Source organism: Petromyzon marinus, chromosome 52 (genome assembly GCF_048934315.1).
Source record: "Petromyzon marinus isolate PM22_M1 ecotype Great Lakes invasive population chromosome 52, UKy_Petmar_22M1.pri1.0, whole genome shotgun sequence".
Taxonomy (NCBI): domain Eukaryota; kingdom Metazoa; phylum Chordata; class Hyperoartia; order Petromyzontiformes; family Petromyzontidae; genus Petromyzon; species Petromyzon marinus.
Window position 1 is genome coordinate 5,164,497 of NC_133718.1, and position 26,931 is coordinate 5,191,427.

The 26,931-nt window shown below is 43.4% G+C and overlaps 1 protein-coding gene across 1 annotated transcript in view; it reads right to left on the reverse strand.

Moving 5' to 3' along the window:
- PIK3C3 (phosphatidylinositol 3-kinase catalytic subunit type 3) overlaps window positions 1-26,931 on the reverse strand; it is a 61,137-nt gene that overhangs the window by 27,922 nt on the left and 6,284 nt on the right. The window contains exons 4-9 of the mRNA XM_032973939.2: window positions 26,035-26,164; window positions 16,920-17,006; window positions 14,959-15,054; window positions 12,518-12,589; window positions 10,168-10,272; window positions 8,208-8,300 (exon numbers count right to left, since the gene is read on the reverse strand). Coding sequence (XP_032829830.1) covers window positions 8,208-8,300; window positions 10,168-10,272; window positions 12,518-12,589; window positions 14,959-15,054; window positions 16,920-17,006; window positions 26,035-26,164 — 583 coding nt within the window. The remainder of the gene's footprint in view (window positions 1-8,207; window positions 8,301-10,167; window positions 10,273-12,517; window positions 12,590-14,958; window positions 15,055-16,919; window positions 17,007-26,034; window positions 26,165-26,931) is intronic.

The window sequence follows — 26,931 nt, forward strand, 5'->3', positions numbered from 1 at the left end:
TCTATGAGCGGTCGATAGCTGCCAACTGTGGCGAAACAAACGTGGGTTATTTAATGGGTACCTTTTCCACGGTATTCAATGTACGTTTCGACTGTGGTGATGGGGGGGGAGATCGTTACAAACTCAAAATAAGAGCTTGATGTACGCATGCATTAATCTGTGAAGTATATGTGCGCGTGTGTGCATGATCTCCTGTGTAATCAGCGGTCGGGGAAAACAAACGAAAAATGCCATGACTGCCGCTGCTGCAGACAAAAAAAAATCGGTGAAAAATTTCCACGGGAATTTTTGCGTTGAGGGGTTTCTAAACAATCGACGCACAGGTTGTGAGTGTGAAGTGTTTTGTTTTTTGTGTTTTCCGCCTGCCCGCTTCGTTTTAATGCATTATATTTTTTTTATTCCACGAATGATTTGATTGGGGTCCACTGCGCCCCGGTGTAGGCCACTTGGTAAAAATGTTTCCTTTCATAGAGGTCGCACTCTGTCCTATCAAATACACAATTTTGATATGGTTTAGGAAATCCGCTGTAAATCCGTTTACCGTTGTTCTGCCTGCCACATATGCTCTCATTAAGCCTGTATGAATACCACATGGGATTTGACAACAGTGGCATGAAGTATCATAAAGGATTGTGGAGAAAAGGAGGCTTGTTTTTGGACAATGCCTATATATTTTTTGACTGGTTTTAACTTTTTCTTTCAAACGAGGTGACAGAGGCCTTTTTGACTACACATCAGTTTTTTTCAAGAGATGCCTGGGAAACAAAAGGAAAATGCAGGAATTTAAAAGGCATCGCACAGCAGGACACTTACGTATATAATGAAGGATCCCTGAAAATTCGAATTCACGGCAACCACCAGAGGTGAACAAAATGAACAGAGAAAAAAAGTATAACATTCGGATGAGGTAAGAAAGAACACGGTTGAAATGTGGATGCACTCAATGTTCCCAAGCAGTTGAAGCAGGGAAGACCGAGCAAGTGGGAACAAACACTCATTGTAAAGGATAATTCAAATTGTTAAAAAATTTAGCATTTGTCCTTTGAATGGATTTTAGAATGGGTATTTGAGGAACAATCGCAACATTTTTATTACACTTTTATTTAACTGACTGTCTGTTGTATCCTCAAATATTGTAACTCAATTCTAACCCACTTCCCAATGTGGTATCGACTGCAAACTTGGTATACTTATGTCATACCGATGACAATACTATATTCTATCATTAAAAAAATATATATAAAACAATCTTTTTTACATGTTATGTTTCGGCTTGGGTCTAATTGTCCACGGTCAACTCACGTTGACTGTAAATCACCACGGTCCCTTACGTTATGGCAAGCTTCGGGGCCACTTCCTAGAGTCGTGGAGTTCTGCCATTACTCGTATGGTACATTCCATTAAAGCGTGTTTTAAAAAAAGTATTTTTTAATATTGCTTATTTACATTTCACATTAGAACCACCACCATTCGAACAAAATCCCCCAAAATAGGTCATTAAGACCTCGTTTCAACTTTCCGCCGTGAAATTATTCCGACGGTACCATCGGCGAGTGGCCATATATTTTTTTATTTTCAATCAACAAATTTTGTGCCACTTGGCTGCATACACAAACTATTTTAACGGAACGAAATTGCTTTGCTCTCAGATTAATGAGATTAAATTGGCCATGACATTAACACGGTGGCCCTAATCCCATGCAGGGGGGGTTGGCGTGCCGGGGACTTTTAAAGTTTGACTCGGAGCTTAATGATGGTGGCCCCTCTCCCCAAAACCCCAAGAAGCTGCTGCCTATAACCCGTCATAGGGGACTGCGATTGGGCTTTGATCTACCAAACTTCTACCTTTGATATTACCCTCTTCACCCCCTTCCCACACGCCCCCCCCCTCACCGCCCCCCAACCCTCAGCGCCTGCCCGAAAATCATAACTTATTCATATTGCATGCACAAACAGATATTGTGGCACTGCCACACACACGCAAATGAGATAACTCCTTGAAGCAGAAATAACAAGAAAGGAAACCTTCAACGTTTAATCAAATTAATGACCGACTTGATTGACAAACCAATCGCGGGAGACGCACGGTCGAGACAAAACGCCGCATTAAGATGTAACTACGTTAAAAAGCCGAGCACCCAAACGTAAGTGCTCTCAGTGTATGAAGAGTTGCGGGGATGCGGGCGGGGGGGGGGAAATATTGAGAGCCTTGATCTGAGCGGCACTCAGGAAATATCAAGGGTGCTGAGACACGCCGATGAAAAGTTCAATTTGGGTAACCGCGCAATAAAATGTTGCCTTCCGTTTTTAGTCTTCTCTTCTAAGAGCGATCGTGATGAATAATTCACAAGGTTAAAGGCAAAAGAGTCAAGTTCAAGTACAAAGTTGACATGAAAGATGAACGGTTAATTTCTAAAACTTAAAATTCAGTCCAATGCTAATAGTATTTATCTGCACAATTCAAATACACACGGTGTATATAATTGGGCCAGAATGATTTGCCACCCTTAAATTTTTTTACATATTATCAAAAATGCATGGTTGAGATTTGATTGGAGAATGGATTTTTTTTTTACTTTAAAATCCTGTGGTGCGTTGCAATTGTCACATGAACCAACTACAATCATATGAATATTAATGAGACCGACTCTTACACGCTTGAGCTTAACAATCGATTTAACAGATGACTCCACGTAGGCCTAGCGTGTAACTGTTAAGACATAACGTGGAGGTAATTTGGCCATACGTCACACTCATCAGTGTGGGTTAATGAATGTGGGCAGCATGACACATGTGGATGGAGAAGTATAGTACAACAATGGATTATGCTGCACTGCCTTCTGCTGCACACCAGATAGCCCAGCAGCCCATAGCACCTGTTATGCATGGTGGTCACCCATCAAAACAATGTCCAGGCTTATGGAATCTGATGGTAATTAATCACAAATCAACAACCGTATCGAATTAAATTCTGGCCACATGTACAATCGCAAGTCACTCGTATGAATTCAAGCACCAACGTTGGACAGGTGACGCTCCCCCTTATTTACACAGGCAAGCATTTTGGTTCCAGTGTTCGCCGATCGCAAGCCAGAAAAAACCGGGTGGCATTCTGAGCATTACTCATGAATGGGCATTAACAAATAGCGCCGAGGTGCAGACTCTCGCGAGCAACTTGCAAAGAGAGGAAATCAACACGACCTTCGGCCCCGGAGGGACACACGCGTACAGAATGTCCTTCGCGTGGCATGAACGGCCGTGTGGTGAAATGTCGGGCAACCTTTTCCCAGCTTTTGTGTAAATGGAAACACATGGTGCCGAGTGCGAAAATGTCACCTTTTCCACGTCCCGTTTTTTTTTTTCAAATGGAGAGATATTTTTAAGGCGATTAATTTAAAGCGTGCAAGCAGAAATACTCATAAGACAGGCAACAAAGCGGAACAAAGTGGATCGTCATCCGCATTCCATGGGCGGACGCCATGGTAATGTGGAATTTCAAACCGTTGGCTAAGGGCTGAAAATAGAAATTAAGCACCGCTGCATTGCTAATTTGGGCAGGGGCTTATACAGAAATATACAAAGATCCACATATAGCCTACATAAGCTGTAGGGCTAAGTGCTGTTGGAGAGCACAGACGAAGCCTGCAATGGTACACGAGGGGGGTGGCGTCGCCAGAGCTGCGCTCGGCCGCATTTGTTTCCGTCGTGCGGATGATTTACGCACCTTGCAGAGGCGCAATGGCTTAAGGCTGAGTAGGCGCATGGGAATCAGAATGAGAATATTTGTTCATACTGTTCATGCTGGCCAGGCGTCTTGGAAGAGGTGGGAACATCTAAACCAGGGGTCGGCAAACCATGCTGCTCGGGAGCCGCATGCGGCTCTTTTAAGGCGCTGCTTCGTGATGTTATTTATTAAGGACCACCATCTCGTATTCACATGCATTGCCAATCTTGAAATGTTGAGGTTTTTTTAAATATCAAATTCGAAAAAAAATGGCTCTTAAATGTAACTTTGTTTGCTGACCGCGTTTCGATATTCGCCACCGATGTTAGCTGGGGGTCCGAGAATCAAACTCGGGCCTCCGCGTTTCGCCGCGAATTGGATGTGCTGCAGATTAACCGCTTGGCAACCATAAACGCACACGTGCCAGTGTTCAATGTCGTCTCAAACTAGCACAACTTTCAGATTGCGATATTCGTTTGAGTATGAATTATTAATCCATTCGGCCAGACCCACTTAAAACCGAAATGGTTTTCCCCCGCCCACCCCCCACCCCCCCCAGCTTGTTATTGTTGGATGACAACGCCACCGAGAGGGGTAAAGGAAAACAAACAGGAGAGCATGAGGAAGTCGGGAAGGAAAGGAAGGCCATCTCCGTAAGCAGGACGCCACCACAAGAAAGGTTTTTTTCTCTCTCTCTCTCTCTCGCTATAACAGGATACCAAAGCAAACACAGACACAAAGACAGCAAAGACACTGCATCCGCATACCAGTCATCCAAACGACCCATCTTTGTTTTGAAGACGGGAGCACCGGCCACCCAGCCCGCAAGACGACAAGCTGCCACCACCGCCGCCACCACCTTTGTCAAACGCAAGCGAAGTGTGTAGGCCGCCAAGGCCCTTGCGGGAAGGCCCAACGTCTAAATACGTCGAGAGCACGTCCCACCAGGAAGACCGAGTAAAAAGGTTGGTTCACGCGCAGGTGCTGGGTGGACCGTTGCACGGTGACATCGTGAGTGGTGGCGGAGGCCTGGGGAGGCCCCTTCATCCAGCAGTGGATTGACCATGGATGATGAAGATGATGGTGAAAAGTATGACGTAGTTATTATGCAGGTGTGATTTACACCGCAAAAGTCCGTGACATCATTGGGATTTTTTCTTCTTCTAAAAGTAACGTAGAATGCTAAAAAATAATTTATCGAAATGACGGGAGAAAATAAAAATCTACGTATTTTTCATTTAACAAAATTCGCAACGACAGCGGCGAGTGTTCAATTTTTTTAAATAGCTTCGCTAAAATCTCATCAATCTTTTGATATCTTTCGTAAAAAAAAATTGAGAAAAGATAACACAAAAGCGAGACAAGAGAAAAAAACTAAAACAAATTAAAGTTGACAAAAATCAGCAAACTTGGTCAGAACGAAAACACAACGAATCCTATATCCTTCTTTCCCCTCCCTTCTCTCTTACGTTCCTCTTTGATGCTGGACACGGCTAACACTGCAGGAATGCACGCAATGTCCTGCGCAAAGCTTCGCGGTCACAACAAGTGGAATATTTACATCCTCAAGGGAACGCTGACCAGACGGGGATCCGGATTACATATTCAATGTTGCGCGCGTCGGATAAACACACTCTCATACCAGGGCACCGTGGGCTGAGCGGGCGATGGGAGTCGTGGGGTTTACGAGGTGTCCTTTAACATTTGCAATTACATTTCCCATTCAATAAAAAAATTAAACTGAACGCTTTCTTTTAGTAGGAAAGGCCCCCAAAAGCTATATAGATATTTTTTCAGAAGTGACCTGTCCACAAATGATAGCTCAAATTTGTGGCTGGTAAGGCAGCCCCGCAAAAGCCTACAAAACCCGTAAACTGACCAGCTTTTATATTAACCCCGATCCTAAAAGCAATATAAAAGTGGTAAACACCCCCCCCCCCCCCCCCCACCATTGCAACCAACAAGAATCACAAGAAAATTCAAGAACAGCCCAATGGAAATGCTATCCAGTCCGGTACTAAATTGGGACTGCATGGCGCACGAAAGTCCTGCTTGGGGTGGAGAACGATGCAGCCCTCCTCGAGGAGTTCTCACCGCGTCAAACGAGGTCAAGTCCACACGGCATTGCGCGTTGCGATTTTCAAAAAAATGTTTCTCCAATATTTTGCAGCGGTTTTCTTTGTCTTCCCAAAAGTATTGTACTCAACAAACGGTTCACAGTACACACACAAAGGGAAGTGTATGGGAATTGACACCAGTAGACACAATGATCATAGGTTTTTGTCCCCTTTTTTCTGGCAACAAAACAGGTGTTAAGATGTTAAAACAGCAAACTGAAACCTTTTACAAGGAATCATGTCTGCATTAACCACAATGCTTGTGGTCAGAATGCAGACAAAAAAACATACTCTGATAATATATGCATTGTCCTTGAAACTGATTGGTCCACACCAGAGACAGCTTTATTTTGAGCCTCGTCTAACACCGTTTGAGACGAGGGCCAATAGAAAGCTGTCACAGCGGACCGAGTTCTCTGTGGGGAGGAACAACGTCAAGTGGGAGCCACTGGTAGACCCTCGGAAGGTGCTCATGCCACCACTGTAGATAAGGAGTCGGCAGCCTTCAAGTACCTTCAAGACTTCTTCCCTAAGCTGTCTGAGGCAAAGGTCAAAGCCGGTGCCTTCGTTGGACCACAAATAAAGAACATCCTTGAGTGCAGTGAATTCCCCAAGAAGCTCACTAGCAAGGAGAAAGCAGCTTGGAACAGCTTTGTCGCAGTGGTTCGTGGCTTCCTGGGCAATCACAAGATCGCCAACGATGTGGAGCTGGTTGAGACTCTGGTGAAGAACTACGGCACAATGGGCTGTAGGATGTCCCTCAAAGTCCATATCATTGATAAATTCAAGAACATGGGAGCGTACTCGGAGCAAGGCGAGCGCTTCCACCAGGATATACTGGACTTTGAACGGCGCTACCAAGGACAGTATAACAAGAACATGATGGGAGACTACATTTGGGGGCTGATTCGTGAAAGTGATTTACAGTATAATCGTAAACCTCGAAAAACTACTCACTTCTAAATCTTTTGTAGTCATTTTTGTATTACTTTAGGATAAATACATGTAAATTTTGATTCATGTTATTTTTTTCTGACTTTATGTGAACAAAAAGACTCAAATTAGCCCGTTTTTTTTCATTGAAAATAGTTAAATTTAAAAAAATATCACTGTCCTGGTCACAAAAGCAAAGTTTCTGAGGAATAATAGCCATTTTCTCTACTTTTTAGGCATAAGCAATTACGAAATAACACCAGCTAACCAGGAACAAAAATTGCGTTACATAGTGAATTATTAGCAACGTCTTGTATTTTGAACGATGCAGCTCTCTTCGTCTTCGCACCGCGTCCAACAAGATAAATGTGGCATTTGACCGAACGATGAGTCCACACGGCTTTGCGCGATTTGCGACTTTCAATATTTTCTCTCAAACATTTCCCGGTGGTGTTTTTTTTTCTTACCAAAACGCATTGTACTGGACAAGCGATTCACAGCGCGCACAGAGGGGGTGCGTGCACAGGAATTGACACCAGTGTGGACACAGCGCGACGTACGACGATCATTACCAACATTTTATATGGTGAACCTGCCTACGTCTTTCAATAAACTCTTACATCCCCGGTGTCTACTTACTTAGCTCAGATAGCCCTCTTGGGGAAGGACGGGATGGGAGGAGAGGGGGAGGAGAAGGAAAAAGAAAAGGGAAGGGCTATGAAGGAGAGGGGTGCGGGGGGCGTAAATGCCCAAATGAATGATCTTAAAAATCAATGCCCACTGGAGAAGAGGCTGTAAAGGGGTCCTCAAGTTTGGTGATGTATGCTTCTTCTCTGTGCCTTCATTTTGCACTTAGATCTTTTAGAGCAGTTCTTTTTTGACAATTTATTGACCCAGACTTGCAGTGATGGGGAAGGGGGGCGTGCTCTTTCCAGTTGGCAATAAAGTTGCGTTTTGCTATTTCCCAGTGTTTCAATAGGGCGGCAGGGAATGGGGTGGGGTCCAAAAAATCCTCCGTTTTATGTAGGAAGACATATACCCACCACGGTGGCTAGGAGATGTTAACCACCTCGCCAGGTACACAGGAGGTCGTGGGTTCGATCCCGACTCGACGCCTGCTGCTGCTGTATATTTGGAGTTTGCGTGTCTCTCTCCCCCGTGGTCGAATGGATTTTTCTCCGGGTCCTCCGGTATTCCCCTCCACATTTAGAAACGTGCGTTTAGAGTATTGGGCTGCTATACATTTCCACATGGCAAGCCACTTTGTTGAGCTATCATCCGTGGTCAGGTCGCTTCTGAAAAAGAGCTATATAAAAGCTCAGTGGGCCTTACCTGGAAAAAAAATTGTTTCTAGTTTCTATAGTTCATTGGAAGACACTGCTGCACTTATGAGAACACCCTGCTGCATGGCACGTAACGCAACCCATACTTACTTTCTCCTGATTGGTCAAATAGTAGCGGAATTTCCACACCAAGTCTTGCTCCTCGGAGGTCAGCTGTTTGGTCGGTGGGTAGCCCACGATGATCTGAGAGGAGAAATGTTTTTGTTTGAAAAATTTCACAGGCATTTTGATCACCTGGCAGTTGGGGGGGGGTGGGGGGGGGCAGGCAGGAAGGTTTGTAACGCAGCAATTAAAAATTACAGGGGCTCCTCTACTTACAAACATCTCGAATTACGAACTTTCAGAAATACGAACAAACCTGTCCGTACGTCCCGTTGCCTGTACCGACCGAGAGTCGTAAGTTCAACCGCCGCGCAATCGATGGAGGTGGTGGCATCTACATCTGCAGAACATTAGGAACCAGCGCGCCATCCATAACTACAGAACATTCTACAGCTTCTAAAGCCATTTCTCGTGTTTAGCATACATGCCGTACAGCATGTTCGGAATCGAAAAGCGTAATGTTGGATTTACGAACAAATCCACTTACGAATAGACCTCCAAAACCTAACTCGTTCGTAAGTAGAGGAGCCACTGTAACTATCTTATAATTAACGCGACACGAGTAATGGAGGAGAGAAAGGTTTTATTCCAACAGTTTTCCCTAATTGGTAATAATGCAGCCACGCACTCCCCAGTTAAATAATAGGTCTCTGACAAGTTGCCGCAATTATGTGACAAAACACACGGGGGATAGGCAGACGTGGTCTGTGTTAAATTGCACCAGGTATCATAGCAACCTTGCTTACGTCATCTACATTTTTAACAGTAAAACACACACACACACACACGCTCACGTAACTGTTTGTTTAAGTGGCCGCCTGCTTGAAGCAGCAATTTTAATTTCTTTATTGTTTTAATTGTTTACTCCTGAACTTCAAAGAGCTAATGGCAATCTGTGCTTTTTTAGCTGCAATACACATTGGGACTGTGTTTATAAACACACCCTCTTTGAAGTTATCGAATGTGGCCACAAAGAACTTGGCAGGCTAAAAACCCACATTAGCAACACTCCTGACTCCTCTTCCTAAAGCCCCAAGTCAATGCCTTCCCTAATCTTTCTTGAACATAACCACTCCATCAATACGTTTCACAATGTTAGCCTATTCCCCCAAACGCCGTTTGTTTTTCACAGCACAAAACAACAAATGTCTCTTATCTCGTAAGACAGCACCCAGGTTCAATGTACCGGTTTGCCCAATGTGTGTTTTTTTGATTTGTTAATGAAACAAATAACATTTTATTATTTGTCAAGCACATCATTACCGCAGAGCAAGGAGTTTTACACTCCCAAAACGTTTTACTGAAACGTCAATCGAGCGATGGCACTAAAGCCATATAACTGAATGTCCGACTCTGATGACGCTTAAAACGTTTATCGTGCAACTTGGGTCGCACAGCCTTGGGTATGTGGAAACATACAAAGGAGGATATAAGTATAGTACAACAGATCGATACAAGTGCTGTCGACCCTGCTTGGATAGCGTGATCTGATGTTGTTGGGCATACTCTGGGTGATTGATCGTAGGCATCTTCAACCAAATTACTGCATTGGCTGTAAGTGTTCATAGGTGACAGGCATTTCTAATGCACACTCTACTCCAACAGTGTGTAAGATGATGTTTCAAGAAGTAAAGGAACTTCGAACATTATTCTGTGAACTAAATTATTTCAGTGCAATTGTGCCGTATTTTTCTTTCGATTTAATCCACCAGGTGGCAGACTATCTCGTCAACAAATATAGCGTCACCCTTGCATACGTGCACATTAGAAGAGCGGCGAGAAGTTTGTTTTCGTTTGATGAGGTTGTGAGGACAAATTAAATACATATTTAAGAAGCGCTGTACCCTGCTGGAAAGGTGTTGTATGTATGAATGTTGAACTTCTCTCGCTACCGTACGTAGCCAACCGTGCTAATCGGAGGTGCAGGGGAAGGATAAGGTGTTCTCACGTTGAGTTGGTCTCGTGTGGCAGCGTTTGGTTTGAGGTCACGGTCGGATGGACCGGAGCGGAGGCTGCGCGCCAGCTTGTGGTGCTTGCTCTCCACCAAGTTCTCCTGCAGAATCACAAAATAACCACCGGTTAAGCACGGTTGGCTCCGCACGGTGTGAAAGAAGTTCACCATACATATATACATCTCCATTGCCTCCAACAGCAGCGTGAAGAGTAGCCACAACAAACTGCTCCAATACCACCACCATCACCCAACACAAAAGACAAAGATCCCCCATACTGCTGGGGCAAGTGCTGTTAGCGAGCACCTATGAAGGCCGGCACTGTACACGAGGGGGTGGTTGGTCAGCACCATAACTGGCCACCTTTATCTCCCGAGTGGAGATGTTTTAAACATCGCACCAGGTAGTAATTTTAAGCTGAGTCGACCTAGGGGAGGCCCAGGACAAGTTCAGATATACGTCATTGGTGTTGGCCATGAGCGGGAATCGAACCATCATTAGCACCATCACCACCACCAGCAGCACCTCCACGAAAAGCACCACCAGCAATTACATCAGCACCACTACCACCAGCAAAACCCCCATCACCTCCACCAGCACCACTGCCACCACCAACAGTGAGGTTTGTGTATCAGATAAATCTACCCAGAAGAACACACCATCCACTACATTTTCCTAAACATTGTCTAGGAATCAGCAAATTCCACCACATGTTCAGGGCCAATCCGGTGGGGCCTTCTCACTGTGGAAAAGATGAGGCCAAAGAAATTTAAAGTCAAAGCCAATTCAAAAGTCAACGACAAGCAATGAGGCTACTTAGGGGCCAAGCAATCGCACCCAAAGGCACTCAGCCCGAACCAGGCTTCATGTCTGTATTAGCATAATTGGCCAGAGTACAATGTAATTATGATTCACAATAGATTTTTGTGTCAGATGGTGTGAGTTAAAACGAGAGACACAATCATATTGGTCTCGAAAAACTTACATGTTATATTTGCAATGCGAACTCTGCTGAATTACATAAAACAAAGACGAACGTTTTTAACGCGTTTTTTTTTTAAATAACTTTCATTACTCGGTAGAACATGTGACAGCAGGTGTACGAGTTAAGAGTGGGGTTTTGCTTTGGCTCGCGTCGAGTGAAAATCTTTTTAGTGTGTGTGTGCGACTGGGTGGATTGGGGAGGTACTCTTATGACGGGACGGGAAGTGTTGCGGTAGGGGTGCAAGATGCAGGCAGAGGGCGAACTCTATGGCTAGCGGTGGAGTGGGACGCACGTGACGCACGTGACGCACGTGCGTAGACAAGAGCGGAATTGGACGGAGGGGGCGGAATGAAGCATGTTTCAGATTTTGATTTAAAGCTTTCGTGACTGCAGGGATTCATATTCTTGGTTCTTTCGGTAAAGTCACCACGTAGAAGGGAAACAATAAAATAATAAAAATTAGAAAAATGTTCTTGCTGTGCTTTTCACACCTGATGATGATTGATTGTGTTGCAGTCGAAACGTCGTGAGAAGTTTATTGTTTTATATATATATTTTTTGTTATTTTATTGTTTCCCTTCTACGTGACTTTACCGAAAGAACCAAGAACATGTTTCAGATGTTTTAAAAGCATCACCTCTAAACCGGGGCAATTTAATCACTGACCGCACAGTATCTGTGTATGCATGTTGAACTTCTTTAACACCGTATGCAGCCAATTGTGCTAATTGGAGGTGCGGAAGAACAAAAGAACCTCCCCGGTGTCAATTTACCCCGTAACCAACGTTCTTGTCCTGAATCGCATCAGAACATTGCGTGGTGGACCTGGCCATCACCTACACCGATGAACATTTAAGATATTCGCCTGGCTACTGATGAAGCCTTCCGCTGGCTTACCAACCTCGACGTGAGTGTATATAAAATGTCGATGTATCACGGGTCTCTATGTCGGTCTATGAGTCTCCATTGCAAGTCGATACCCTGAACCATGGACTGCAGAGTACATCGTCGCTGCCTGCTTCGATCATTTGGCGGCTGCATTTCAGAGATTCACCGGGCAGCTCCAGAAGCCGTCCCACTGGCTCATCAATGTTGACGTGAAGAAATTGTAAATGTTGTGGATTAACTCTTCAACACACCGGTGGGCTAAAGTAGAGAACTATGTCTTTTGTCAACGGGACACTTTTTGTTACTGATTGGCCGTGTCAAATGGTGGAGGGTTACGACACATTTATAAATAACGCAATCTAACCCAAAAACGTTTATTATGAAGAAATCCACATTGCAGGGCAGCTGCAATGACACATGAAGACCTCCAAGCACTCCACAATGAGGGTGGACTGCATGCTTAGGTTGCTTACCAGAGACATCTGTGGATCAGGAACTTTGACAATCTCCGGGTTCAGCAAAACCTCGTCCACCTCATCTCCCTCCTACATTTAACAGAAAACAAAGAACACACTTGAAGCCAGCTGGAGCCGAACAATAAAAGGGGTTATCAAGCAAACAGCCAGCTTGCACAAGTTTAATCCGGGAGGTCAGCAACCAAAATAACAAGTAGAGGCATTTTTTTAACGAATTCAGTAAAAAAAACTCAATATTGCAAGAGCCGCAATGCACGGGATCACGAGACAGTGGTGGTCTCTAATAAATAACTGTCACGAAGCGGTCCTTAAAGAACCATGTGTGGTTCCGGAGTCGCAGGTTGCCGACCCCCGAGTTAGATGGATGACCCCCTGCTGCCGCCGGGATAATTCCGTTGGATATTACCAGAGCGCTAACCGTTGTCGGGAATTTGTATGTATTAACACAAAAATATATATACACGAATTAGCCACTGTTATGGAGTATTCCAGATCGTTTAAATATATAAATCATTCTCAGCTATTTATTTACTGTTCCTAATGCTCCACAACAGTTTGGAGGAAGTTTTTTTTGTACAATGTATATTATTGATTTGACAGAACCACTGGCGATGTTCAACGCCGTTGGAAGTGGTCCATGGAACTGTTGCAGAATTGTTTCAATTTCGAAGTGTACATTATTGTATGCGTGTAATGTTGAACTTCTTTCGCACCGTACGTAGCTAACCGTGCTAATCGGAGGTGCGTGAGAATCGGGGTTTGGCGGTGGTCTGTGGGTCCAAAAATGTTGGGAAACATTAACGGTTTAATGGGAGTGTTCCTCCATATAATATTTGGCAAACCAGGTGTATTTGTTTAACACGCCACACTCTACTGATGAGACACAGAAGTCGACACCAGCCCAGATGGCATAACTCTCTCAAGCACTATGTCCACTGCAGTGTATATATTATTTCATGGAATTTAGCTCCTGAACGTATTGCCATATCTAAGAATGTATATAATTACAAAGAAACGACACTAAACATTTTAACATGTTTATTCATGAGTGTTAAGTAAATGATGCTGGTTAATGCAAATCAAGAAGGCGAATAGGCCAAGAGATAAACAATATTTAATTATAAAAGAGAGGTACAAAATGAAGGTCAATTTATTGAAATTTACATGAATAGTTGATCGCGAGCAAAATCTTACACGGTGCAAACTTTTTCTCCCCAGTGGCCAATTAAAAAAATTAAACAATACATCCTCCCAAAATTAGTTTTCTTATAAATTAAATGTGCGCACATCCGGAGATCCACTATATGTTTGAAATAATTAACTACAAAGTTGTACAGCCATCTAAAAAAAAACGGGCATTGGTGAAAAGCCAACCAAACGGCCACTCAAGTGCAGTGAATCGTGGCTCTGTGTCTGGCTCTGTGGCCCAAATCTGGTTTTCTGTTATTGACCTGTTCGACACATTACTCTTAGCTGCATCGCGCGCTTTCAGATGCGCTTCTACGGCCGTCTGGAACGCTCTCCCTTTCAATGTTAGGTAGCCACTGGAGCTATGCACTTTTAAATCTATGCCGAAAACGAATTTCTTTAGAACTGCTTTTTGTGTTTAGTTCATTGTCCTTCCCCCGCACCTCCGATTAGGCCAGTTGGCTTACGTACGGTGCGAAAGAAGTTCAACATACATGCATACATAGCCTTTCTCGTATTGCACAGCAGACTGATTTGTGTAAATCTACTGCAGACCAAGAATGTGCCCATCTAATGCTAATGAGTTCGGAATAAACAATCCATGGTATTAGCTGCGTGGGTGCAATGCTGTCTTAAAAAATCTCTTGTGAACTCATGCAAGATCACATTACAAAAAAAATCCAGTCAAAAAAAGAACGTCAAAATTCCCTCCGAGCTCATGTGGTTCAGAGCATACCACTGGCTTATATTTCTTGTTTAGTGCCATGATTTAGAAATCATGTTTAAAGTATTACTCCTAAATTTAAACACATTTTGAAAATGTACAAAAAAAAGTTACATTCCTTCCTATTACCCTCGATGTTAAATTTCTACAACTGACATTCAGACACTTAACACTCGAGCACATTTCACAGCCTCGCACATTCCCCCGTGGACCAATTGACTCGCTGACCCACTCAATTCATACGGGTGCCAAGTACCGTTGTCACTTTCCGACCGAACCACCTGATGATTGATGCAAAACCAATGACTCACTTCACAACTGATTGCTGTGACTCGCAATTACAGTTTTCATTAACCCGCAGCAGTTGTATTTCACAGGAACGAGGCAATGCAGCTATTGTCACCGTTGAAAGCTCTCATCAATCAGCCTCTCAATTTGCTGTATTTAACAAGGTGACAGGGCTCAGCCCTACCACTGCCGCTCCCCCCATCTCTCTGTGGCAGGAGGCCGGAATTAGCCATCTCACCTTCTCGTAGTACACAACAGCGTACTCCGTGTCTTCGAACACCACCCGAGGAAACTCCACCATCAGGTACATGAAGTTTGAGTTCCTTTTCTCCTTCTGTCGATGAACAATACACATCAGAGACGTAATCAGGTCACTTGCACTGCAATGCCATACTATAGTGGATGGCGGCAACAATAGCAAATAATTACAGAGTACGGCTGGACAGCCGATGATCTGAGAAGCTAAGCACGACCGAGCCTCGGTAGAGCTCGGATGTGGGAGACCAACGTGCATAACAGGTAGCATAGGCTATGGATCCACATTGTGGGCAACAAAGGCAAGGGCAGCCAAATCAACTGTTGTGCTCTACTTGCTATGGCTCCCATATCAAAGCTCCCCAACCAGCGCTGGCCAGCACCGTGGCATGGTCAAATAACCTGTATGACCCGCACGACATGGGGAAGCCCTCATCCAGCAGTGGATTGACAAAAGGGGCTCGACATGTACATAATTGTGTGGCTGTGAGATCCTGAGGTCACGTTAAACATGGCTCAACGTCTTAAGATTACCCACCACCTTGGCATCTCCAACAAAGGGTTGTGGAAAGAGAGTGATGAGGATGCCGGTGAAATGAACAATGATGGCGAGGACCAATGTGATCCTTGTGTGACATTAAACCGAATCCCAGCGACAGTGTCACCTAAAATAAATACATGGCTCAGGAGGGGACACCACCTCAACCTCCCATCATCACAGCTCAGGAGGGGACATCACCTCAACCACCGCAACCTCCCATCATTACAGCTCAGGAGGAAACTGCATCTCAACCACCTCAACCTCCCATCGTCACAGCTCAGGAGGGGAATGCATCTCAACCACCTCAACCTCCCATCATCACAGCTCAGGAGGGGACAGCACCTCAACCACCTCAATCTCCCATCGTCACAGCTCAGGAGGGGACATCAACTCAACCACCTCAATCTCCCATCGTCACAGCTCAGGAGGGGACAGCACCTCAACCACCTCAACCTTCCGTCATCACGGCTCAGGAGGGGACAGCACCTCAACCACATCAACCTTCCATCATCACAGCTCAGAAGGGGACAGCATCTCAGCCACCTTAACCTCCGATCGTCATGGCTCAGGAGGGGACATCACCTCAACCACCTCAACCTTCCATCATCATGGCTCAGGAGGGGACAGCATTTCAACCACCTCAACCTCCCATCGTCACCGCTCAGGAGGGGACATCACCTCAACCACGTCAACCTCCCATCGTCTTGGCTCAGGAACCTAGTGTGGAGTGCGGTGTTGCGAGGTGTAGGGTGAAGGTTCACAAGCGGGGGTCCCATGGGATGGAGAGAGGTTGAGCGACAGACGTGCCCTTGGGCAGAGAACTTCAGAAGAGCGCTCTTTCGTGATACTCTGCTTTGGCATTGGTAAACAAGAACAATTAAGAACAAGCCTGATCGACAACCGCGGATTTCTAGGTGATTTATTTTTAATGTTATTTCTCAATTGTATTCCATTTATGCTATCCGCGTCATGTCGTATGACAAAGTATCCATTCAGAACTCTTGCATAGCAGCGCATCACCCATGGTAGGGTATGGTCCATGCCAACAGCAGAGCCCTTAAAGTGACCTTCGTGATCTCCATTCGCAAGCCCCGTCCCACATGACACAAACACCGAGATACATTTGTTGCATGGCAGCAAAACTGGCAAACAAAATTATTCTCACGAGCTGGAATTTAGTCAACTCGCTACACTTGAGAACCCGGTTTAATCGTCAGTTGGGCTGGTTGAAAGCCAGATAAGAACCCAGCAGTGCCAGCTCAGCACCCTGACCCCTGAGCCACCTGGCTACCTCGGCGAAGGTGACCGATGAGATGAGTAATGGTGGCGCTGAAAATGAGAGTCATGACAACGACGAAAATGAGACCGACGACAACAACGATGTTGGGGTGGTGATAAAATACCTCATTAATCATCTCAATTTCACGGAAAGTAAGGCGGTCCAGCCAGTCCACCTTGACCATGTGTCCCTGCCGATGAGCTTTGGTCAGCTGCAAGAGGACACAGTAGGAAGACAGAATTAGTAACGTCTCGAGCCGGAGGACATGTGCAATTTTGTAATGGTATTTTTGCCTTACCGTCATTTTAATTTAATTGTAAATTTAACAGACTGATCATCTTGGCATACGGCATCGCATTAAAAGCTTAACTGGTTTAAAATGTCAGTCCTCGTTAAAGTTAAACACATTTCATATTCTGCGTAGCATGATATGATTCAACATGCAGACTGCAAATGGATGAGCATAAGTTGCCTGACTCAGAACAATGACTGTCTTCACACCATGTCATTGTAATGGTAACATAACACAGTATTACTACACCCATCAGCGTCATTTTCAGAGATAACCGCTATGGTTATTAGCAAACCCTGCGGAAATAACCATAAGCGACATGAGATATTAAGTACTGTATTGTATATTGTGAGGTGGGGAGGTCATTCCATTAATTTGAGTATCATTACATCTCTTGACCAAGACCAGTGAAGAGTTATATCTGAACCAGTCCTGGGCCTTTCCTTTTAAGTATGGTAAAATAACCGCCACACTCACAGGGCACGGGGAAGACCTTGTCTAGCAGTGAAATGACAAAGAGCTGTACCTAAAAACAGCAGTCAGTATGATCACATGCAAGCGATTAACACCACACACTGGCTAATCATTGACTCTGATTGTCTATGGCATCATCCTTTCCTCAATCTTCCAGGGAAGACAATGAGTTTTCAGTGCTAACTTTTTAGAAAATTGTTTAGATTATTCGAACATTTCCTGCAATGACTGAAAACGATGATCCTGGAATTTTACTGCTATAAATTTCCACATGATAAGCCACTTAATTGAGCGATCATTTGTGGTCAGGTCTTTTCTGAAAAATAAGCTAATAGCTCAGTGAGCTTAACCTATTAAAATACAATTTTCGTTTTATTTGTATATTATTTCAGTGATTTGCTTACCTTTCCTATACTTTGCACTTCTATTGTATTTTTGCACTGTTTATTGTTGTAACATTCTGACCAGCCCCTAGTGGACATGTCAAAAAGAGCTTGATAGCTCATCAGATTCCTCCAGTATAAATAAAGATTCCGAAATCTGATCTGTACTCGTGACTCTGGTACTGTCATGGCCGACGTTCTGACTGCCAAGGCTGGTGTTGTCCTGCTGTGTACGTAGGCGGCCCTTGTCCAGAAGCCACTGAGACCATCTCACGTCGCAGTCCCAGCCGCCTACCCAGAGTCTGCTGCGCCAGTTTCCACTGTGTCTTGCCAGAGATTCCCACTCATTGACGGTGGATGTTAAAGCCTTTGAGGTCACACTTGCAGATGTCCTTGAAAAGGTTTTGATTTGACCTAAAAGTCTCTTGACTTCGATTGTACGAGCTGTACGATTTGCTTTCAAGATTACTTAACGTTTGAAAAATGTAGTGCTTGGTTCAGATTTTGTGACGTGACTACAAATGTAAACAAAATAATAAATGTTAAATATATTACTCTTTGGTTCTATTCGGTAAAGTCACGTAGGTAAAAAATAAAACAAAAATCACGGCGTTTCAGCCACAACACAAGTAGCCACTTGTGTTGTGGCCACTTGTGTTGTGGCTGAAACGTCGTGATTTTTGTTGTTTTATTTTTTACCTACGTGACTTTACCACTTGTGTTGTGACTTTACCACTTGTGTTGTGGCCGAAACGCCGTGATTTTTGTTGTTTTATTTTTTACCTACGTGACTTTACCGAATAGAACCAAAGAGTATGGATTCTTGCAGTCACGAAAGCTTCAAATCTAGAATAGTTAAATATATTATATTCAACTGCCTGTCTTGAATCACAAACATTAGTTTTTGTTACAAGCACTGATGCACATTGCAATAAAAATGTGTTTTTTTTTTAAATATATGCATATAAAATGTCAAGGACAATAAAACTTGCAAAACCTTTAACTATATAAATATGAACCTTGTTATTGATTTTAAACGGCCAAATTTGATGTTATTCTCAGATGTAATGAAATATTTTGGGGGAAGTGTGACGGGTGTAGTTTTGATTACAGTATTCCACGTGCACTCATTATGTAATGTAACCAGATACCATGAGAAATGCAATAACCACAGCAACACAATTCACCTCCTTGCTTGTTTTTTTTTTTGCCAAACTCGAGCACACATTCGAAAGCAAATTGAATTCGTTTCTGGGGGGGAAACCATTTACACATTGAAAAACACAAGACCTCATTTTTTTATGCCAACAGTGCAAAAGCCCATGCATTCAAATGAACACCGTGCCATCTTAAAACAAGGCCACCGCGTAGTACGGCTTGATATGTTTCTCCCCCTGCTTGCAGGATATTCGACGAGTTTCTTTACTTTGGCAGACTCGATGCAAATGCCAAGGGAAATGACATTGAAGCGTACATTTTTAACACGGTCTGGTTTGACTTAGGCAACTCGCATCGATACTTGACCACGACCAACATCAGTGGCGGGTGGTATCGGGAACCGATCCTGATATTGGAGTCAGGTGGACCAACCCACACTGATCAGCATTGAGAAGTATGGGCAAACCCCCCCCCCCCCCCCGTGAACGCCTGACAAAAGGCTGTAAATATCAACACAGGTGTAAACATTTCCCTGCCCTCCTCTCTATGAAGTGGATGGTGCGTGAGAGCCATGGTTATTTCCATAATTTAGAAGCCAAGCTGCCTTTGATTGAGATTACGCGACTGTGTCTGGGCTCCGCTGCATTCTAATCAAGTCACCTGCCCTATTTCAGTGGGTGTACCCGGGCTGCATTATTACTGCATTTATTATACATAAATACACAGGACAGTTTTTTTTTATTAACAGAGTTTAGATAAATAATATACCCATACGATAAATAAAAATACAGTGTAAACTAAACTTTTTTTCCCAGATAAGGCCCCCTGAGCAATATAGCTATTTTTCAGAAGTGACCTGGACACAAAAGATAGCTCAACGAAGTGGCCTATCATGAAGGAAATGTATTGCAGCCAAACACTCTAAACGCACAATTCTTAATGTGGCAGGAAAAACCGTAGGACCCGGAGAAAAATCAATATGATCACGGGGAGAGAGACATGGAAACTACAAATATACAGGCGTCAGGGTCGGGATCGAACCCAAGACCTCCTGTATACCAGGCGAGGAAGTGTACATCTCGCCTCCATGGCCTAACATGTGTAGACAATGTCAATGCAGGTCATCCAAGCTCTCACAAACCAAGGCCTACATCAACGAAAATCTTTACAATATATTTTACAAACATGGAACAGCTGCACTGAGATTGCAGGAGGTAGCCAATTTTATGTCAGAAGGAGATTTAAGGAGACACACTTTCAGCGAAGTTACCAATTATACAAGGATAAATACATTATTCGAACATTTCCTGCAATGACTGAAAACGATGATCCTGGAATTTTGCTGCTATAAATTTCCATGATAAGCCACTTAATTGAGCGATCATTTGTGGTCAGCTACACTACCTCTCCCCACACATACATACGTGCGCGACCAAATATGTATAACTTAATTGGCACTGGGCACAAGTTCTGGGTGCGTCTTAATTTCTGGAGCGTGTCATAACCTTGGAGAATATGGTACGTAAAGTTATGCCTCATGAGGTTTAACGATTAATTTACGAGAACATTTTTGCTTTACCATCTCTTTAGCAGACGTATTTTTTATTGTTTCACGGGAGAATAAAAAAACTACAAACGTTTGAAAGTAAATAATAATTCCATTCATATAGCGCTTTTCATCAAGGATCACGGTAGCAGCACTTAGCATAAAAATGTATATTACAAATACATTAAAAAAATCCATTTACAAAATGAACTAAATTTTTTATAAGCGGAAGCGTATAAATAGGTTTTAAGACACATTTTCAAAATGTCCACAGACTCAGAGAGATCCTTATATCTCGCAGAAGAGTCTTCCGTAGCCTGGGGGCTACACGGGGAAAATCTCGGTCACCCATAAGCCGAAACCTCGACCTGGGAATGCAGAGAAGATCTGCATCCCCACATCTTTGGGACCTTGAGGGGACATGGGGGTGCAGCATGTTAATGATGTAGGCTTGGGCAAGATGGTTCACTGCTTTGGAAGTTAGCAATAGGATTTTCAACTGAAAACAATTATGTTGTTCTAGAGAACAGTTTTAACTTTAATTTGATGCCAAGATTGTGGGAGCTGGATTTCTGGTTGCAGAGTAGACAGAGATACTTAAGACATGAATATGATTCCATTGCCAGCCCCAAATCTCAGTCGTCCCCTGCTTCCGCAAAATAAATAAATAAATATTAAACGGCTCTCATCTTCCAGTTCTTCAAAACAAATAGAAGGAATAAGTGCGACATAAAATGTCGACCACTTTTGTTACGAAAAAAAAATCAATTTTCACAACCGCAAATGGCAGCACAAAGCGGGCAGCCGATGTTGTCTCATGCTGTGAGAAACACACTTTCTTAAAAAAAAATATTGCGGTATTCACTTAGAGTGCCGATTAGTGAAGTCAAAACTATTGTTGATAATTTCTCTCTTGATTTGGTACTGCCACCTTTAATTCAAGAGTTCTGTTAATGGGGGAAGAAAACGATGTCGTGAAGGCCACAATCAAAAATTCCTTTGAAATGTAGATGAGAGCAAAATATCACCTGAGCTGAAAATCAATTACACAGCCATTGTGAATAGCACAACACTTGAGGGGTAAAAACAGCCATTAGCATACGTGTGTATTCATTTGATGTCGTTTGCGTGGAATTTAATTGTATAATTTCCTTTGAAACAAGAAAAATCTTTCGCGAAATTATGATCAAGAGCCATGATTACATGTAAGAGCGCGCATATGCTTTATCCTCTGCAAAGGTTTGGATAATTATAAAGTTCACACAAAGACTTGTTACAATATCCCTCAACGGGTGAACCTCAACAGCATTTGATATAATGGACACATTACAGTGCTCGACTTCAGCTTTGAGAGCTCTCTTAAATTAAAAGCGGATGTATATATGTACGTTGAACTTCTTTTGCACCGTATGTAGGCAACCATGCTAATCGGAGGTGCGGAGAAAGGACAACTAAACACAAAAAGCGGTTCTAAAGAAATGAGTGTTCAATCTAGATGATTTAAAAGTGCATAGCTGCAGTGGTTTCCTAATGAGAAGAAAGAGCGTTTCCAGACGGCCGCAGGAATCGCATCTGAAAGCGCGGCGATGCAGTGACCATCTTTGATCGAGGGTTAGCCAAAAGCCGCTGCTGCAAGGATGACCGCAGTTTGCTTGATGGGTTATGCTCCTTGACGAGAGGAGCTCCTTGTTCCCATTCCACACAAATCTATCTTTGCTTTGTATTCTTCGGCTCGCACACCATTCTTTTGGCGCGGCGAACACCGAGACGACAGCACAATGGCGTATTGCGACCGCTGGAAAAAAATCCGCGTGCACCGTACGCGCCGGGCGCGATGAAAGCGAAGCTCTCAGCTTCATTTGTCGCTATTTGGCGTCACGATTTCATTCGGCCTCGTTTGTTCGTCGTGCGATATTCCTTAAGAAGACGCTGCAGTGGTTCTCTGCAATGTTAATGCCGATGTCTTATGTTTTGTCGTCGTCGTCGTCGCCGCCGACGCGCTCACGGAGTGCCGCGGATCTCCCGTGTAAAATAGCCGGGAAACTGGCCAAACGGGACCACCATCCGTGTAACAAATCAAATAAACTCGAGATGAAAGCAATATTTTGGTCATCTCATTTGTATTCTCCCGCTTGTATGGTACGCCTCAGATGCACCGCCTTGTTTGTGTTGTCTGTGCCGTCTGTACTGTCATCTTTGTATTGTCTGTTGTTCTTTTGGTCTCGTTGTTCTATTTGTACCGTTTTTCTTGTTTGGATAGTCCCATCTCATCTCGACCATCCTGTTCGTAGTCTGTCACTTTGTTTGCATCGTAGCATTTGTTCTGTCACTTACATTCCTTACATTACCCTAAAGGAATCATTTGGATGAAATGTGCATAATCGGAAATAATATTCCCTTATCTACAATGCAACACATGTACTAGGAGTCTGAGAATACACCTTCTAATCACTGCATCATTAAATGCCGACTATGAATATCAGCATTTAAAAGTGATTGTTACCTCCCATACATTTAGAATACTCTAACTAGTTATTGTGCCGATTGCAATGTTAGGCTTTAAAATCGTTTGACAAGCAATACACTAAATTCTTCACTTTAAACAATTTGAAACTCATATTCTTAGTTTTTTCGGTAAAGTCACGTTGAAGAGAAACAACAAAATAATAAAATATATATAAAACAATAAAAAATTCTCACGACGTTTCGACCATAACTCAAACGGTTATCTTCAGTCATCTTCAGATGACCGTTTGAGTTATGGTCGAAACGTCGTGAGAATTTTTTATTGTTTTATATATATTTTATTATTTTGCTGTTTCTCTTCAACGTGACTTTACCGAAAAAACTAAGAATATGAATTACTGCAGTCACGAAAGCTTTAAATCAAAATTTGAAACTCGTTTAGTAATCTGTATTAATGTCAATAAAATCTAAATTAATTAACGAGTGCACTCGGCTATAGACATACCACATTCGTTGCATAGCAGTTAGTATCTCCACAGACCTGTTAATGATGCAAGAACCTCAAATGTTTCACACAGTTCTGTATTTCACAATGCTGTTAGCGACATGAAATGAAGAAAAATGCCAGTGGTATATATCACTTACTTCCATCATTCTCTCTTCCTCCTGAGTTAAGAAAACAATTGGCCATTTCAAGTTGACATAAATATGAAATACAGAATTGAATCTTACAACCAGATTTGATAAAAAGTTGTTACAGAGTTATTCCTGGTAGTATTCACACACACACGTGTGGATTGAAGTATAACAAACAAAAACGGTGCAGTACTGCGTCACATATCCGCCCTGACCAATTAACCGCCCACCCCAGTGCAGTATTTTTTGCACGATGTAACTGTCATTTAACGTAGATATTCACATAAACAACATTTTCACATGTCCGCCTGTACCTCAGTCCATGGCTAGTCAGATATGCGACGTTGTACCGTACTTATGGTCACAGGAATATGGGATTTGCATTCAATTGCCTGCACAGAAAAATGTGGTATTAGGCCTCGGCAAGGTAAGGTAATTTACCCCTTTTACCAGGTAAAGGTGTCGACATGCCAAGGGGTAAGGTAAAAGGTAGAGTAAAGGTAGCGTGGAAGAATTACCCGGTAGGGTAAAGGTAGCGCGAAGTATTACCCGGTAAATACCTTGTTTACCGCTCGCTAAAAGCTCCGTGGCGCAGTCTGTGGCCTCCATTTAAAATTCGAATCATCGAGAGTATTCTATATGAATAAAGCGCTCTCCCTATCATTTACCTGTTACAAACCTTGTTCATGTGTAGTAGTGCCCCAGTAATTACCCTGTAATCGGGTAATTTGTATGGGGTAAGGGTAAGAGGTAGGGTAAAGGTAGGCTCGTTGTTTTTACCTTTTACCTTACCTTGTCGAGGCCTATGTGGTATACATTGAAACGTATTTTGGTGAGCCAACAGGCAGTTGGAAAATATTTACAAATTACAGGCTAAGCAAGGCATATTAAAATGTAAGGACAGACAATAACGGGTCTCTTTGCCTTTGTCTTACCAGTGCTAGTGCCCCATATTTAAAACGGGATCTAATTTTAGTCTGACTCGATCTAGAGGAAGGATCAGATATTGACTGCTGTGTGCCATTTGAAACTAAGCTAGGTTAAGGAGACTGTAGCATCTTCATAGCTCATCGGATTTCTCCGGTATGAATCAATATTCTGATTCTGATTAACTTAAGGCGGAGTTTTCACAAACGGTCAGAGCACTGTGCTGAGCTTGGTATACCCGAGTTTGATTCCCAGCCACGGCTAATATCAGTGGTGAGTAATATTTTAACCGGTTCCTGGCAACCGCTGCCATTATCCCGCACTGACCAGTGTGGTGAAGTATGGTTAAAACAACCCTCATGACCGACACAGCACAAAAGCCTTCATCCACAGGTGGACTGACAAACTGCAATTATTTTTAAAATGAAACTCATTATGCCAATAGTTGAATCAAAACTCTTCATGTGTATAAAAATGTGTAAATAAAATATCATAAAAACAACATGTGTGTGTGCATATATAAAGTTAGACAAAAGATTTCAGGATTCACCAATACTGCACATTTATAATAATCTATGCACTAGAGCGCACCCTTTATAATGCATGCCAATAGTTACTGTGGCCAACTTATTCCAAACCAGTTAAGTCAGCACACTCAAAACATTGCTAAATCGAAGAATATGAGCAGTGAGTATAGAAACACACCCGTAATAAGTTGCATGTGTGTATCGAACGTGCATGTCCTTCTATATGAGCAGTGACGTCTCATAATCGCACGCTATATTGCGCACAAGCCGAGAATACAGGGCCTTGTGCGCATGCTGCAAAACAGGAAAGCTAAATCCACATGTGCATAGGAAGAGGTCTGCCAAGGAGCAATTTTACCACTTCTATGGGAAAGCCACAGCTGACTGTTATTATTATGCACCTGGCAAATAAGTTCTGGCTCTTCGTGCAAATAAATAATGATATGGGTTTAACAACAAAAAAACTGCAAATGTCAATTGAGTTGTCTGCAAAAGGCTACAACATTCTGTTGTATTTGCTGTTTGATGTTTTCTCGAGTATTTCCCCGAATTAAAATGGTTCAATCTTTCTGCGCTGCATAATGGAAATGTTACGCGGTGCTCGATAATTGCCTGTGTAGACAACGGGATGAACAGCACATTTTCCCTTCTCAGCTTAATCTCATCTGCAACCCCTCCCCACCCCACACCCCCACCTCCCTTTCTTCTTATTACTGATTTTATAAGCTCGGGCGATTTCAGCTGTCAAGTTGACAACATTGGCCTGCAACTGCAGAAGAAAAAAAGCAAAAACTTGTCATTGAGCACAAACTCGGTTGGGTTGTGTGTACCTTCGCGAGCCGACTCATTTGATCGTCCCCTTGTGAGCTGCCCGCCTTGCCAGGAGTTGTGGACGGATGAGAACCATCTGCCTCCACTCCTGGCCACACACGCAGGTCGTGCATGCCCTGTCGGAACAGCCTGCCGTCGCGACGGCGTTAGCGAGTCATTTACGCGGAACACCCCAGTACAGTACTCACTTTAAACGAGTGGTTGTCAAACTTTCGGTAGGGTGGCACGCCACCCTTCCCCCCCACCCCCAATTTAGACCACTAGTCGCCACGTTGTGCACGTGCATGGTTTGCCGCCGGAACGTGGCACGAACGATCCCTGCGTACGTTCAACATTTCTCTAGCACGTTATCCATACCGCAGCCCCCGCCCACCAACCCCCTTCCACGAAAAGACTTTCATGCCCTCCTGGCAAAATGCAAAGCATGATGGAAGGACCGCTCTTATGGTTAAAATGGCACCTTTTGTGGTCTATAAATCACCTTTTGCCTGTATTATTCTTATTACGAGTGCTCACTTTGGTTTGGAAGAGCCAAGCAGCAACGCTTCATCCAACGTATGCAGTGTCAAATGTCTTTTAATATTCTTTTCATCTGATTTTTGCTCAGTATATATTACTCTGACCTTTACACATACCATGCTATGACAACCTTTCACAGTAAACGTACATTTCAATTTGTTATCATAACAGCATACAATGTTTACTCTTTGGTTCTTTCGGTAAAGTCACGTAGGCCGACAAAATAATAGATCACGATGCCTTCGATCGCAACGCAAGCGACTGTCGTGAATTCCCACCTGAAGACGGTCGCTTGCGTTGTGATCGAAACGTCGTAATCTATTATTTTGTCGGCCTACGTGACTTTACCGAAAGAACCAAAGAGTATGGATTCCTGT